General features: G+C 40.4%; 1 protein-coding gene across 1 annotated transcript in view; it reads right to left on the reverse strand.

The window, feature by feature from the left end:
• Window positions 1-7,143, reverse strand: part of LOC131877111 (protein prickle-like) — a 92,510-nt gene extending 85,367 nt beyond the window's left edge. Inside the window, exon 1 of the mRNA XM_059222687.1 lies at window positions 5,625-7,143. Coding sequence (XP_059078670.1) covers window positions 5,625-6,553 — 929 coding nt within the window. The 5' untranslated portion in view covers window positions 6,554-7,143. The remainder of the gene's footprint in view (window positions 1-5,624) is intronic.
• Window positions 7,144-16,259: the final 9,116 nt, after the last annotated feature.

The raw sequence follows: 16,259 nt of genomic DNA on the forward strand, positions 1-16,259 counted from the left end.
TTGTCTGAGAAACATCTTCATCTTGCTCCCAATTATCCATTCCTAAGGATACTGAAATTGATGATTAGGAGCAACATTTTGATTCGCTGAGTCATTGGATTCGATTTTATTAGGATTTATTGTTAAAGGAGTGGCATAATATTTGACACGAAGCTTCAACCCAAATCACCGGAAGAATTGTAGAGTTGTGGAAAAAGAGGCAAACTTGTCAACCAAGATCTTGTTTTCTGGCCATTGAAGGTAATTATCTTTTGTTTGTTGGGAATGGGAAAAACGAGTCTCTGGGCTATTGTCCGCAGAAGTGGAAATAAAAGTAATAATAATTACCAGGTATCATTACAAATTTTCCACAGGTATCGCATTATTACTCGATTTACATGGTGTTTGAAGAGCAATGTCGTTGAAAATTCTTTTGGCCATCGCATTTTACTAGAGGACCACCATCATTACGGTTCGTTTTCCGCCTGGAGAATTGGTTGGCGAAGAAGGGCCATCCATGACTTGGCAAGTTAATCTCGATTCTTCTCAGTTTGATGTCTTTAGTAGCCACGCTAAGGGTGTGTAACTCTTATCAGGGGCTTGATTAATTTTCTCTAATCAATTCGAAAGTGCTTCGAATCTGGCAGTCTCAGTACAAAAAGGGACACATATTACTCCATGACAAAATATATCGTTCTTGTTCATTTTCAATGCACCCCTCAACCAATTCTTGTCTGGCATTCTGAGTTCATCAGAGACACAGTCATAAACATCCATGACCAATTCACGCTTGGATCATCCAAGTGATTGAAATCTTAGACTCGAAAGTCCCAGAGAGAAACTGGTAATGTACTTGGGATGTGGTGGTTTCAAACCATATGGAAGAATTGACGTGTAATCGGATAGATGTGATAGCGATTTTTTTTTAACAGTGGTTGCTATCCATCTTTTGGAGGGGCTCTTTTTGTTGTGAAGTATGTGCTGGTTACCTGTTTTGCTCCAGTGGTTCATGGACTGGATGTCGATGCATCGTCGAAGCAGCCATAAAATCGCCAAAATGCCCAAGATAAGGTGTGAATGACTCAATCAGGCTAAATGGGCTTTCAAAGATAGGAACCACTAGAGTGCTTTTCCACTCAGTCACCCAATGGGCTAATCAGCCAATGCTCAGAGAATCAAGTTCATCCACACTTCGAGAACAACACCGTCAAGATCTAATCCTGAATAACATCACGTGTCCATTGCACTTTAAGGTCACACCTTTTTGTGGGTCGTTTTAGATTAATTGGGTTAGCCTTAAACAAAGGGCCATTAATCGGAATTCTCCTCCTCCATTGAAAATTGGCCTGTTTAAGGCGTTAAAAATAAGAAACAGAAATGGGTTTACATAGAGAGTACACTCTAAAAGGACTGTCATTTTGCTTAGATCACACTCTCGAGACCAATACAATATTATTTGCTTCCATTTTGATGAAATATTTGACCCACCAAACAATTAGAAATAATTGAATCCTTCTAGCCCTTGTGTTTAAAGAATATGTTGGTGAATCAATTAGCTAAGTTTCCTTTAGAAAAGAGACTTTATAGAAAAATAATCCTATCATTACAAAATCTATAAATGGAAGGCTCACAATGGTCTATCATTTGATGAAGCAGTACGTCCATCACATTTTGACACATGGAAAACTTAATGGAAGTCCTTGATTGTGCGATGGTACACACACACGTGGTAATGTTAAGAATCGTATTGACGAGTGTTGAAACAATGAGGGAAGTAGAGCTCCATTAGAAAAATGCCCGTGGGTTACGGCATGTAAGGGTCGTAATTTCCGTCACGTTTCTGCACTAAAAGATGTCTTCCAGTCAAAAACCCCAGTAGCTTGGGACTGGCAATGAATGGCATCAGGTAGCAGTATTTATCTGTCTTATTGTGGATCCATTCTCAGATGTGAGTTTCTTGAGGGACCTTTTTTTATTCTCTCCGGCAAGGGTCTGTTCCAAACGGAGTAAAAATGGAAAACAGAGCAAACAAAAACTTTCTAATGGGTATAAAGCACGTCTGAGTTCGGTCAGTCGTGCCTGGCATTCATTTGAAAGAGCTCCTTTTGGGTCCTTTTATCTTATCTGCCATCATTCCATTTGCATTAATTGCATTTCAGGTAGTGCTGGTGGTGGTGGTGAAAGACGTTTCACGGGATATTAATGGATGTCCAGAGCATTCATCATCTACTAAGTCGGTTTTTTTTTTCATGACTAAGAACGTGTCTCCCAAGGTCCGAGATGTGCGTTCAAAACCATTTCGAGTTTGTTGAGCCGCTTGCTTTGTTCTGGCGGGAGAAGGAAAGGGTTTGCCAATTTTACCTCCTTGCTTCTTTGACCATTGAATTGACCAAGGACATCTTTGTCCCTGTCAATCCGGGTTTGAATTGTCATCCAGTGAGAGAGAGAGGTCTTTTTTTCTGCAGACTCATCACTCGATCACTTTGTGGCTTGACGATTTCAATCAAGATCAGGGCTGACCCGACACCACTGGATTTCCTGACTTGTGAATTTCTCCGTTCATTTCTGCATTCGTCTGCAAGGTGAAATCGTCTCTCTATTCCAAGAGTGTTGGTTGAATAAGTTGAGCAATGAGAGAAGATAAATTGCCGTTTGATGCTCGTCTCCAGCATCCAATGAGAGGGGCTTCTTTATCATCTTTATCAATTGTTCTTTGTGGTCAATTGAATGCTACTGTTGTTCACTCAGGCATAGATCATCTCCGAGGGGGTCTCCTCCATGATAAATCATCAGCTTGTGCATTCATCATTGCTTTTTCTAGTTTCGCTTGTTGCTGTGAGAGATGGAACACAGGCCAAGATCATTCAACAGATACCAGACATTCCATCTAAACCAACAAACACACTTTGATCATGAGATTTTCCAACTCTCCAATTGGATGCCAATGGCGGTCCTATTGCAATTCAAATGCAAACCAAAATGTACAGCAATGGAGGAATGTGTGTGATATATACTTTACTATTACATAGCAGGATTCAACGTCAGTTGCATGAAATTGATGCTCCAGGTGCTGGTCCAAGGAGCTTGTTAGCTTTGTGATCTCTTGGAGTGGCAAGGCTCTCAATCTCAAGCCCATAAAAGCTCAAAATTAAGTCTGGAAGGCTTGGTAGAAGATCATTAGTTGATTGGCTCAAAGTTGCTTGGCGACTTTTTGTCTTTTACTACGAAGCAGTCCTTGGGTTTCAGAGATGGAAAGAAATGTGTCCGGCCAGACAAATACTAAACCCCTTTTTGACCCACCAGCTACACACATTTTGAACATTCCTTGCATAGTCCGTGCTAGATCTTCCGACATGCCAAGGGAATGATTGCCCCTTTTTAATTGTCAATCCCTTGGGTTGGGATTTCTCAACCAGATGAAACTACTCCCCGGTGTAGCCAAAAACTAGGTCGAAGCCAAGACAGAGGAATCTTTGATGTTTGAGAAGCATTATAAAAAGGGTACAGCTCTTAATTATTGGGACTAGAATATGAGGTGGAGGTTTTAAAGAGTCAAATGAACGGTATCAATCAGATGAATCGCCCTCAGGTGTCACTCCAATTAGATGGAGGTTTACTGATCCAGAACCGTGATGCCAAATCGGCTCAATCTCCCTCCTTCACGAGGGTAAACCCTTCCTTCCCACCTTGCATTTCAAAAGTTTCAAGGCTCGACATGAACTACCAACTTCCCGAGTAAAGACATGTTCTACTATTCAATGAGTGAGTTGCGTTGTGTTAATTACTTTCACCTTCTCATTACATTCCTCCGTCATGGCCCATCACAACCGTCACCCTAGGCTTTAAAAAGTCTCAGATTTGATAAGATTAACTAAATACCGTGTAAACGAAGAGGAATCCTCATTTGCGAGGAGAGAGGCACAGCAGTCTTCTTGGTCTTATTCACTTGCATTTTGCCCGAGAGACCCAACATCGCGGCGATGCTTCAACTAATTCAAATTAGAAAACCCAATTTCACTCACATGGTGAGGATGTACATGGCACTTAGATGACGATGAGGGAGAAGATGATGATAATGTTTTCCTATCTTGTCTGAAAGTTGATCCTCCCTGTCACATGAACCTAGTCCTTATGCAAAGGTGTCAGAACAACATATAAACCATGATAACAGATATGAGCCTCCCTTTTCAACAGTCCATTTGTGTACTTTACACGTTTCTTATTGTCGTCTTTTTTAAGAAATTATCCTCAAACTCCTCCTGAAATGCCGGTTGGAAGGAAAAAAAACCTCGGAGATTCTCAAGTCTTACGATGGCTTAGATCATTGGATAAGACAACTATAACTTGAGGCTGGGATCTCTCTACAGCCATCGCATTAAATTTAATTCCAACCATGAACTGGTAGCAAAGGTGGTGCTCAAATTTGGCCCAACCCAAAGCCAAGTCAGACCTCATAACTTGTGTTTAATCGAACTCCCACATGGGATCATAAAGAAAATTGAAAGTCAAGCAGCGTCAAGTCTCGACGTGATGAATTTGCACACAAGACCAGCCATTTCAGGGGAAATGTTGTCTCTGAAATGACCCGGAATAAACTCATTCAAAATAAGAGCCTCAACCTTCCTTTAAGGTACAGGAGCATCCAAGTGGAAACACGTGTTTTTCTCTTGAACGGGTTCGAATGCAAAGTGGGTTGGTTGGTTAGTTGGGTGGGTGAGTGAGTGAGTGAGTGGTGTACTCAAGGATCTTGGCGTCTTTTACATCAACGACTACTACTACTGCTACTACTAGACACCCATGACAACATGCTGGGACTAATGATATGAGTCTATAATGGACAAAAATCGGCCGCATTCTGGTCAATGCACAACAGCAAACCAGTTTATTGGCGTTCACATTTCCTCCGACGAGGATACAGATTTTGGGTAGGCCTGGTGTTGGTATAAAGAGTGATGAGTTTGCTGAAGTCGAGTAGATTAAACCTAATGGGCAAATTAGATCAGTTTTCTCTCTCTTGGCAGCTTCACATCGTCCGCCGTGCATCTTCAGTGGTGTGGAGAGTGGTGGATCCATGAAGGAGCATCATCATCATCATCATTCATCGGCACACCACAGAGCATTGGGTAGGAACTACTCTGTATGAAGTAGTAACGGGTATCAACTTGGTCTTTTATGTTCGGTTGACTCATCAACCTACAATTTAATCATGTTTTGCTTGGCGGGGACTTTCGAAGTTGCTTGGCCTGCACGTGTATTGGTTGTCGTCCACAAGAAGCAGTTGGAAGCACAATCATCAAATTTCTCACACCGTTAATTTAATTCGAGGTGCTGTTTGAGTGGGTCATGAAGCCTACACTGTCAGATGATTATATCCATGATATGAAAAAAGAACTTTTTGTCTAATGGAATGAATGATAGGTTTGCCTCTCTATTGCATTGTTCTGGCATTGTTCTGCATATAGATTTGATTAGGTGGGAGTGTCATTTATTCCATCCATGAGGATGGGTAAAAGGTTTCCAGGCAGTTTCCACTTGATTAAGGAGACTGCCAACGACTGATTTCAATATCAGAATGGGATGAAAGGGAAGGAGAACGAGATATTTCACGATCTACACAGCATATGGTAGATGACAAAAGGGCTTACCTTTCGTTTCTGGACTCATTCAATTCCTGACAATGTTGAGGGATATCAAAAGTGACGGTTTTCACGATGCTATCACTGTACACTGAAGATGATTCTAGAGTGCCAAGAACCCCATGAGAATACACAGAAGACATCTCCGCCTCGTCCAGGCTGGTTTTGGTGTTCAAGGAACTCAGCGATTGGCTGAGTTTATAGAACAAAGGGAAGCTGCCAAGAATGGTACGATTCCTCACAATTTTGCCTTTGGATTGGGTGGATTTGTCCCGTTTCAATGATCTGGACATGGTTCCAATGGAACTCATAGAGGTATTCATCACTTGGATGTCGCACACACTTTTGCTACGAGATAAGGTGTAGGCTCTTTGGTTGGGCTCACGGCACTGGGGATGTTCCAATTCGGTTCCTGTGATGTCCACATCATCATGATCTTTCACGTTGAGGTGAGACGGTGGTTGAGGATCTTCTAAGATGTCAATATGATGGGAACCCGCCCCACCCACCAACCAAGCCACGTTAGTGGTAGATTTGTTGGGACCTGCGGCAAAGCACGTTTGTGGACCACTCAACACGCGGCTGTTCCATAAGCGAATATCTTCCAAAGATAAACTACTTGTGAGAGCCTTGGTCCCGAACCCTTGTGGCTTTGCATCACTTTCTTTTAGGCTGGGTTCTAAGTCTGCCAAAGATCGAATAATTTCAACAGGTTGTTGAGACTCAACCATTGGTACTGGACTCATCGTTCGGTTGGGTTTTTCAGGCTGCTTGGCCTGATTAAATGTATCCAAAAGTCTTCGGAACGAGCCCACTGAAATTGTGGCACTTCGTTGTAATCCATGTCGACGTTTCGACTTTTTTGGACTTTGGTCATCTTGGACTCGATGGCCATTAGTCAGAGGCATGGCAGTTGGGCCATCGGCCAGAAAAACCATGATCTGACCAATCTGCCGCAAGTTGCTGGAGATAAGAGTGCTTCTATTTGTAGAATTCCTCTTTAAGTGCTGATGCTGTTGCTCGCACTGGAAATGTTGTGGCTCGGGTTGCTCAGTCCAATGAAACTATTCGCCTTCTCGGTTTCAGGTTCTTTATCATTAATGGTCCTCATGACAGACAGACAGACCGGGTGCTCAACTTCGATGGGATCTAAATTCTGCCCAAAAGGGTGATTCGCCATCAATCACTGCCATGAATGGGGTCGCTATTGATTAATCCTCACCCACTTTTACACCGGGCTTGCTCATTGAAGGTACACGGACTATGCGTACATGAAGAATATCTGGCTGCTACGGGTACGTCAGCTCCTGAAGCCCACTCGAAATTCTAAACCAAGTGTGCCACTCTTCTTACCCAGGAGAGATGTGAAGATAAGACAGATTTGATTGTGCAGCAGGGTTTCATGTTTGCTAAGGTCAACGAGACTCAATTGGATTGCAGAAAATGAAACGGGTACTCGAGATCATCGAGATCATGCGAGGTTCTTCAACAACCCCAATCACCGTCCCTTTCTTCTTCGGCCACCACACTTTGATCCGCTTCCAAAAATGCACACGAGATGACTTTTTGTCAGCTTTCTTCAATACGAACGTCGACTTTTTTTGGGGTCCGCGAGCGAGTGAGTTGCTTGCACGAGCAGAAGCAGACACACCTATAATCAACTCGAAATCATCATCATCGTCTTCTACAACAACCCATCATCGTTCAAGATCTCCAGAAGTCATAACTGAAGGCTGGTGAGTCAGAGGATTGAGCACTGAGACAAGGAGTACGTAGGTAAGGAAGAATACAAGGAAATGATTCCTATTAAATTTTGGGGGTGAGCTTAGAGCTCTAAGCTGGAAAAGAAAAACGACCGAACTCCTCCTTATCCAAGAACACAACACTCACGTGATGTTTTCCAACCGACACTTCTACAACAACTGAAGAATGGTGAGAAAATTCAAAGAGCGCTCACACACACACACACACTCACACACACACATATACACCCAGGATTAAGAATCTTTCAAAAAAAGTTTCAGGTAAGAGAGTGGATATTACGTACCCACCAAACAGGAGCCGATCCCAGATTCTCATGTTCATTGGCAGCTTCCTCTCCAGAGTCTCATTTCCCGTCCAAGCTCGATGAGACGAACGGTCCGCGAAGAGCGTTCCTCGTTCGTACGTTTCGTGCAACTTCAGACGGAGTTCTGCGAAGTTGGAGGCGGATACCAATTCCTTTCTGTACGGGGGGTCATTCGCCAGCTAGTGCACCTTTGTCTTTGACGTGATACGAGCTAAGGAATAACGTTTTTGCTTTCATTTAAGTCAGATATAGCTATATATGATATATGATATGATAGATATGTAGATTTTGAATTGTTTGGTTTGTGGTGCACCTTTCTGTTTTTTTTTTTTTAACGAAACACGATCGGTTTGGTTTTCATGCCTTGGTAGGAATAGGAGAATCGAATTCTGATGCAAATGGCAACGTTCTCCAAATTGAATGTGGTTTTACGATTATGCTGGCAGTTCAGGGAGGCATTTTTATGGATGGTACTGAGATTGGCATCAGTCAATCTCGTATCTGGTCACTCTGCCCTCTTGAACATGCACTTAAAATCCGAGCTCCGTTTCCAGTTTGAAAGTCAAGCTGGGTCAAGGCGGCGCACTTATGAATTTTAAATCAGAACTCATCTTTTTTTTGCTTTTCTCCGAGCTAGAAATCTCTTGCCTTTTAAGTGGATAAATAGGTGAAGGTTGTGTTGTTCCAAAATGAATGTGAGACCTTGACGAGCTTTGCAACTTTTTTGACACATTTTGTCTTTGAAGTCGTAGAGCTTTTTGTTGACAGAAGACAGATAAAACTAGTTTCTATCGATGCTGCTTGCAACAAATACCCATTCTTAGAGATGCATTTCAAGAAGTTGAGGATCGGGTTCAATCCCAACGATTCAAACTACCAGGGCGTCAGCCTAATTTGTCCCACAAAGTAAACATTGAATTAGCGAATAAAAAATGTTCTCGTCGGCTCTCAAATTTGCAATTAGAACGGCGCATTCAACCAAAGGCTAAAAGCAATGCACATTCCAAACTGAATCTAAATCTGTTCCAATATCAAGATTGTCACCATCTGGCAACCGCCTTTTTCAAGGGTTGCTTCAATTTATTCCGACGTCAAATTTTCACTTCATCACCGAGATACACTTTCAAAACATGAAAATGATCGCCCTCTGGTGTTAGCTCATTTACAAATCCAGTCAAATTGAAATCACTACATAGATGTTATTATCAACTCTAAAACTTCACTTGTGATTTAGCATTACTTGATAATTTTCTTGGTAAGCAACTCAATTGTTCAAAATTTGTCATTTCCACTTTTTCCCAATTTCATTGAAAATGAAAGATCTTAAAAGCAATGTCGAATAAATTCCAGAGAAACATCTTTGATATTACTCATTATAATCTATTAGGTACTGACAAAAGTGGCTAAAAAGTTGTTTCATTTTCACAAGCCATTTCAGTTGATCAAAACTTACACCATAGATATTTTGTGATACAGAAAAACATTTTTCCATCATTGAACAAATAACTCAGAGGCCTTTTTACGGTGAACAAGGATTGGAGGATTGGAGACCCGTACAAAAGTAAGTTCCTCAACGCTGTCCACACTTTTGTGGCAAATTATCAATCGAAAATACTTCCCCCTAACATATAAATGTGTACTCATTACCTTTAAGGAATTTTTAATGTAATATTTCGTACATGCCTCAAGACTTCATGTTCAATAAAACGGTTAAAGTAGCCCCTGTTTGTCAGGCTTGCTGGGGTACCGTATTGGTAGAGCAATCGCTTTCCAAATTGCGAATCATGGTTCTATCCCAGGCTTGCCAAGTCCAAGCTTCTTTGTGGTATTTATATTACAGCATAAGTTGCTGCTTTAATAGCTTAAATGGGCAAACCTGGGGTCACCCCCGAGGGTGATGTAATAATTGATGTTGGCTGTGATGACGAAGCGGGAATATCCCTCAATTGGGATACCCATCATTCAGATAGCAGTCCCAGCGAGAGGACTGCTATCTGACTTCGTAACTAACAAAACAGCCCCGATTTGTCAACACTCTTAATAAAATATAAGTTATTTCTTTTTTACCAATAATTTAAGAATTGATTGGATCCATTCGCCCATTTAACACTTAGGCATTTTCTTACTCTTTAAGAATAACCCGAGAATCTCTTAGTAATATTCATATTTTATCACATCTATCTATCACATTACATGTTCCATATTTGGAACCTCGGAGACCTACTTTACTTGCCAGATATCTACCCTCCTACTCCTGTTATGCATGATTCGTTTTCTTGCTCAACGTTTGCACTCGATTTTTTTTATCGTTTAACGCCAATCAGTGTAATGATCCTTGAAAGGTGGGTGGATTTTGGAAATGTCTCAATTGGCTATGAGCGAAGAAAGTTTGTGACAAATCCAGTCAATGACGAATCTCAAAAGGGGAAAAGAAAGAGTGCCTCGGAGCATTTACATTAATCAATTACTCAATGGCGCGAGTGCAACGTGGTCGTGCGTGCTCTATGCCGAACCTTGACTAGGAGTGGCCATCCCAACCCAACCCAACCCTTTTGCTCTGATCAATGGATTCCGCCAGACCACTGCTTGCTTGACCACTCAAAGCCCCAATACGTTCCAATGCACAAACTGTGAAGCCTCTGGAAAGAAACGAGATTCTAGAGGAGCTTCCAGGAGGATTTCAAGATGAGGGTGGATTTCGGGGTGACTCGGTTTTCTTTTGTTCCTGACGAAGAAATACAAATCACAGCTCTCGATAGATGATGACACAGTTGGATTTGGGGGGGATAAGTGCCAAATCACGGGGGAAAATGTCAAAGTATGAAGTTTCTTTGCTGAGAACAAGTCAAGAATCGAGAGTCAAAACTCAAGTGTGGAGAAATCTTCAAAATAACGTTCATTGCTTGGAGGCAAAAAATGCACCTGCAACGCCGAAAAATCCTTTAACTATCGACTAACATAATTTAAGAAATACAGCATAGAGGGATTTTTTTCTTTCCGAAGCAGATATTTGAATCGCAGATGTTTTTAGAATATCACAGATCTGCTTGAAATACCTTGCTTCTTTTATACGACCAAATATTTTATCTTGAAAATGCTTCTAAAAATATTGAAAAAAATGCTCTAGAAGCACAGTAACTGTTTTGGCAATCAAATTTGATCACATAACTAAAACAGAATAGAATGATATGTTCCGCCTTTATTACTGTTTCATAATTTATTTTCTTTATTTGTCAAGCTTCTCCAATTTAAATCTCTAATGACAAGACAATTCAGGGATTCACGCGATTGTTCATATTCATCGATAAATGAAGCAACGAAATACGGAATTGATGCATTTCATCACCAGTTGTACTAGTAAAGGCAAAATTGCAATTCCCAGACAAAAATTTCCACCTCCCCTGTGAGCTTAAATTTGGACGGCTTTAATGATGTCTCTCTTGAAAAAGTGCAATTTAATGAGTGTAATGAATTCTACGTATTAGAGCCCAAAATATGCCAAAAAGTCACTGGAGGCATTTTCCACTCTCTCCACCGAAACCGAACGTCAATGCAAGTGAATAACGAATGACATGCAAAACCGATTGCAAACCCACCCAATCACTTGAGATTAATCTGACTTCTCACTTCGTGAATCGAAGAAAAATATTTTCACTTTCCTCCAACATGGATTTTACCCTTGATTGAGCTTGACGACTTCTCCTAGGTTTTATCGTCGCCATGGATCCAATTACTTCGAGGCATCCTAGATCCTTTTTCTGAGACCGCCCGGGTTGAATTCCTGGAAAATAATCATGGCCCAGTAATAAAATGCATGTAATTTTCTAACTTCTTCTCTATGATAGACAAAAGCATTACTTGGCATTGTTCTACGTTTATCCGGACATAAATCAACTGGAGCTCAAGGTTGTCCATGTTAGGAGTAGACAAAACCGTTGACAGTCACCCGTTATCAACCAAAACGGGGCAAAGCGTCTGGAGAGGATTTCGGTTAATTTGATGAGCTGATCCGAGATACTTTTTCCCATCCCGAGACTTGCACGCATGAGTCCATTCAGCCATTATTCAACTTTCAGCTGTCAATCAGACTGCCAAGATCGCCGGATAAAACCGGCCGCATCTTGAAATCTCATCCCGAAAATGGCAAACTCACTCATTCCGAAAGTAGCCACTGATGTAGTGAGAGCAGACGTTTAGCGGCTTGAAGATTTGCATGTGAATGTGAACGAAGCATGGACTGGATGGAGGAAGAAAGCATTTCTTGGAATTGAACGCGGTAGCCGATGCAAATTGTAAGTTGGCACAAGCAAAGATAGCATCTGGCCAACATTTCTCGATCGTCTTGTCTTGACAAAGGAAGCTTCTCTTTGTCTTAGATATTTGAGGAATTCAGGGCGCCAATGATGCCAACTAAAATCTAACATTTGAAGATATCGAGAGCGTCATACTTCAATGAGATTTCATTCCATGTCAAAGGGGCTTTTAACCGAAGTAGAGCGTTTAGGAAAGACAGTTCTACTTTATGAAGCAATATAGCTTAGATGGATGGCATTGGTCCACATTAGGTTTGCAAGGAATGACTAGAGCACTTTAGAGCTCTACGAAGAGAAGCGTCACTTACACCTTGACAATTTTATTTCATTTTATTTTTCTTCCGTTATTTTCGTTCCACAATAGAGAAAGAGTATGAGTTAAACTTCAGCTAAATAGCTAAATACCTTTATATGATTAGACTAGTTGGGCCCTCGAATTGTTTCAAATGTACAATGATGCGTTTCGTGGGGGTTAAAATTTCCACTCCAAGTACCTTCAGGTTCAAATAATTCCAACTGAACAGCTTGATCAATTGGGCAAATTTATTTTCATACGAAAAATATGTGGTTTGAAGTGATTGGTTCCACAGAACATGTCAAGTAATGTGACCTTTCTCTCCCAAGAGCTCTACAACAAACTAAAGAATTCTCTCTGAAGTATGAGATTACTCACAATATTGCCTATATGTGTCTTTGTTGTCCCGTTTACGGAAGAATCAAAGTTCATTTTGGATCTCTCTTATAATGTACCAAATCGTTACCACATTGATTCTTTCTTTTGGGATTCCCATGATTTGTTAATTCATCAGGGTTATTGGATCAAATACTTTCAATGCTCAAAGGCATTTTTCAATCGTCATTGATTTACCCGCCAATGACAATTCATTTGTGAGGATGGCGAACATTACTAACTACTTCGAATTCTTCACGGAGTAGGTGCTCAAATTTTCCTACACGATTAGATTCATGGTCAAATTGATTAATGAGAAAATATGAATATCTGAAGTATGGAACTACGACGAATAATAATCCTCGAGTTTAAGAACAAGAACAAAAGACAATTTAAGACCATTGTAAGTATGCGGTTCTTTTTTATCTTCTTTACGTCGTCTAAAGACTACTAATTTCTTCTTGGAGTTTTCAATAATCGAGCACTTTTTGTGGACTGGATTTGTACATGTTTGCGGTTAACAGGTTCAATGGAATCTGCGGGAATTGGTAACAGATTTTCTAGCGCCATGGTTATGAAACGCCCTCTGGATGACTAGGTTAGCCACACGTGGTTATTTAATCTGTGTAATGATTTCAAATCACTTGGAAGTCTAATTTCATAACATTATGGTCATGTAATGACATGTTTCATGTAGTGATGGGCACGAGTATATTCAAGTCGATTTTTCAAAATCTCGATATGAACAGAGTTTTTGCTCAATGAATTTTCTTTGGCATCGAAGAAGTTCATTTTGTTATTACATAGATTAGTGGAACTCACTGAAGTACGCCAAAGTGTTTTCTTTTTCAATTTCGTGCAGACCCTTTTGTCAAAATCTGTGAAGAGCGTAATTCGTTTGAACTCATCATATTGTTGCAAAATCAGAAATCTGATTTCGTTCAAAACTTCAATGCCATTTGATCACACAAGAATGAATGACTGACACATCATTCAGCCGAAATAAGTATTGATCATTTCAAGTCTGAGAGTCTTTAGGCGCTTAATCTATATATCAATAAAAGCTCCCGGTTTTGTTTATTGTCGTCTCATCACCAAACGGCCAAATATGATTGCAAATCCTAAAAATGAAATCACCAGACCTCCAGATGTTTGTCCAAGAATACTTTTCCCTCAATCAGTCACTGGGATGGATAGTTTGGTCTTTCATACGTATTCAAATTGGTTACCTCGAAAAATGAAATTGCTCCATGAGGTCTAAAGAGGCCCTCCATCCAGAGGAGTGTTAAATGAAGCTGTTACTCGGCGGACTTCCTTATTGACAAATCTTGAGCGGCATGGCAAAAATCCGGAAGCATCGTTGATTTGCACGCGAAACCCTCTGAACGTGAATTAGGGCTCAAAAATGAAGAGCTGAATGTGGCATTTTTGCACTGTCAGTTGGGTATTCAAGGTTTCCCCTTCCGTGCACGTTTAAAGACCGGCAAATCTGTTTCAAATCTACTCACAGATTGTAACATCATCCATGCTCACCTACCATCGTCACCATCCATCGTTGGTTCTATTCATTTCTGCTACCAAAGAAGGTCATCAAGGTTTTGTTTGCTCGGCGTCAGGGTGAAAGATCCTGTTAGCAAACATTGGCTAATGAAGGAGTCATAAACATTGCCTATCTTCAACCATGGGCAGTGTATGAAATTTACCTCGGCTGATGTTCAATAATGGGATCAAAATACACTTCTAGGTCCAGAAATGCCACCCAAAGATTTTTTTGGTTCCAGTGAGGCTGCACTGTATGAACGATGGGGATTGATTCCGAACACATTTAGTTACATGATTCTCAAATTAAAGTTCCGAATTAAGAGAGGTCCTGGGTTGATGGCTTGTTTGACTACTTCGGTAGAAATCGAGTAATGCAATGAAAGTAGACCGACCTAACATCTTGCTGCCAAAGTACCAAAATGTATTCAAAACAATGCATCAACGGGCTTGATAGGAGTAGATCAAATAGATTTTCAAAACTGAGGTTGCCAGAAAATTTGGAAAGTGAAGGCTTCACAAGATCCCAATGTGAAGCCAAAAAATCAGATTTGAACCAAGAGGGAACCCTGGTTTAAAGGGAAAAGAGGTCAGGTTTGCATTAAAGTCCGTCTAAGGGCGTCCCCAATGCTACTGGAAATGTCAAAAATAATTAAAAATGAATGAAATATGATCTTGAATGGTTAGGTGATTCCGCGGGGAGATGAAATAGTGTCAAAGGGCCGGTTGGGCACTCTTAGGCGGCTTGGACTATCTTGACCAGCTACATGTATTCTTTCCTTTTTTTAGCACTACTGTGGCCTTAACCATGAATGTTATCGTTATGAATCAATTTTGATATTGAATCATGAACATGTGAGTATATTTTAAATCTAAATTCATTTGAAGGACAACTTTCAATTGCATGTACAATAGCCTAACTTTGCATTTTGGGATTACGAAATATCCACAAATGAACCACTCTTCTAACTCTGATTATCAACTATGCCCCTCAAACCCATTTGCCATAAAGATGCCAGTCTCTGCTGAAGCATCTCCGTCTGGCGTTTGGGCGTTAGACTGACGAGTAGTCTGAATCGGAGCGCTTCATTAATTTGTATATTATCATGGGCTGATCTGGAGACGGACGAATTTATTTGGCCTCATTCAAGATTAAATTGGCTTGATAAGGCTTATTTTGAATCAATTAGACAACCTTCTACATCAGATCGAAGACACGAAACTTAAATTCAAATGAGATCACAATAGTACTTGTTCGAATCAAGTCATACAATGGCAGCTACAACACAATCATGACACATTTGGTTTATTCAAGTTTATTCATGGAAGCAACAATGATCAGCCATGGCAGTACCAAAGGATTTTTAAAAGAAAGCATTGTGATTTTGGCTCCGGAGGTGTAAGTAAACCAACGTTGAAGGCGTTATTCAATAGGGGCCCTTAATTTCAACGTCAGACAGTGGAAACAAAATGGGGATGGGGTACGGCAGATTGCTAAATGAACTACTCGTAGCATGCCAAAAGGTACCTATCATTATGATAAATACGAAACGACAAAATGAAACTTATGTGTTCAATATAAAAAAATGTATTATCACCTGTGGCTCTAAAGTATATTGATAGCATCAATGATTAAAAGGTAAACCCTGTCGAAATCCTCTCCAATTAATTTGAAGACCAACGTTCAAAGGATCAAAGTAAAAGACATTCTTTGCAAAAAAGGTATCAGATGGCTACGGAATTACTTTGATTAAAAATAAGTTATGTTAATAAAACCAAACAGTTTTGAGCACGGTGGTTGATTTTTCATCATCTGTGAACGAACTTGAAATGATCACATTAATCAAAAGTGTAAATTTGCAACGACACACCTTTTTCAGACCTGTTATAAACGCACGTGCATAACATTACTGGTAAACAGAAGTCGATGGAGGAACGATTAATTTTAGTCTTTCATTAATCAAAACTAAGCAATTACTTTTTAACAAAATTTCACATGAAATAAAAAAGCCGATCTTAAACTCTTACAAAAATTCTCAAACGATTATTCGTTC

This window comes from Tigriopus californicus, chromosome 2, assembly GCF_007210705.1.
Source record: "Tigriopus californicus strain San Diego chromosome 2, Tcal_SD_v2.1, whole genome shotgun sequence".
NCBI classification, from domain to species: Eukaryota; Metazoa; Arthropoda; class Copepoda; order Harpacticoida; family Harpacticidae; genus Tigriopus; species Tigriopus californicus.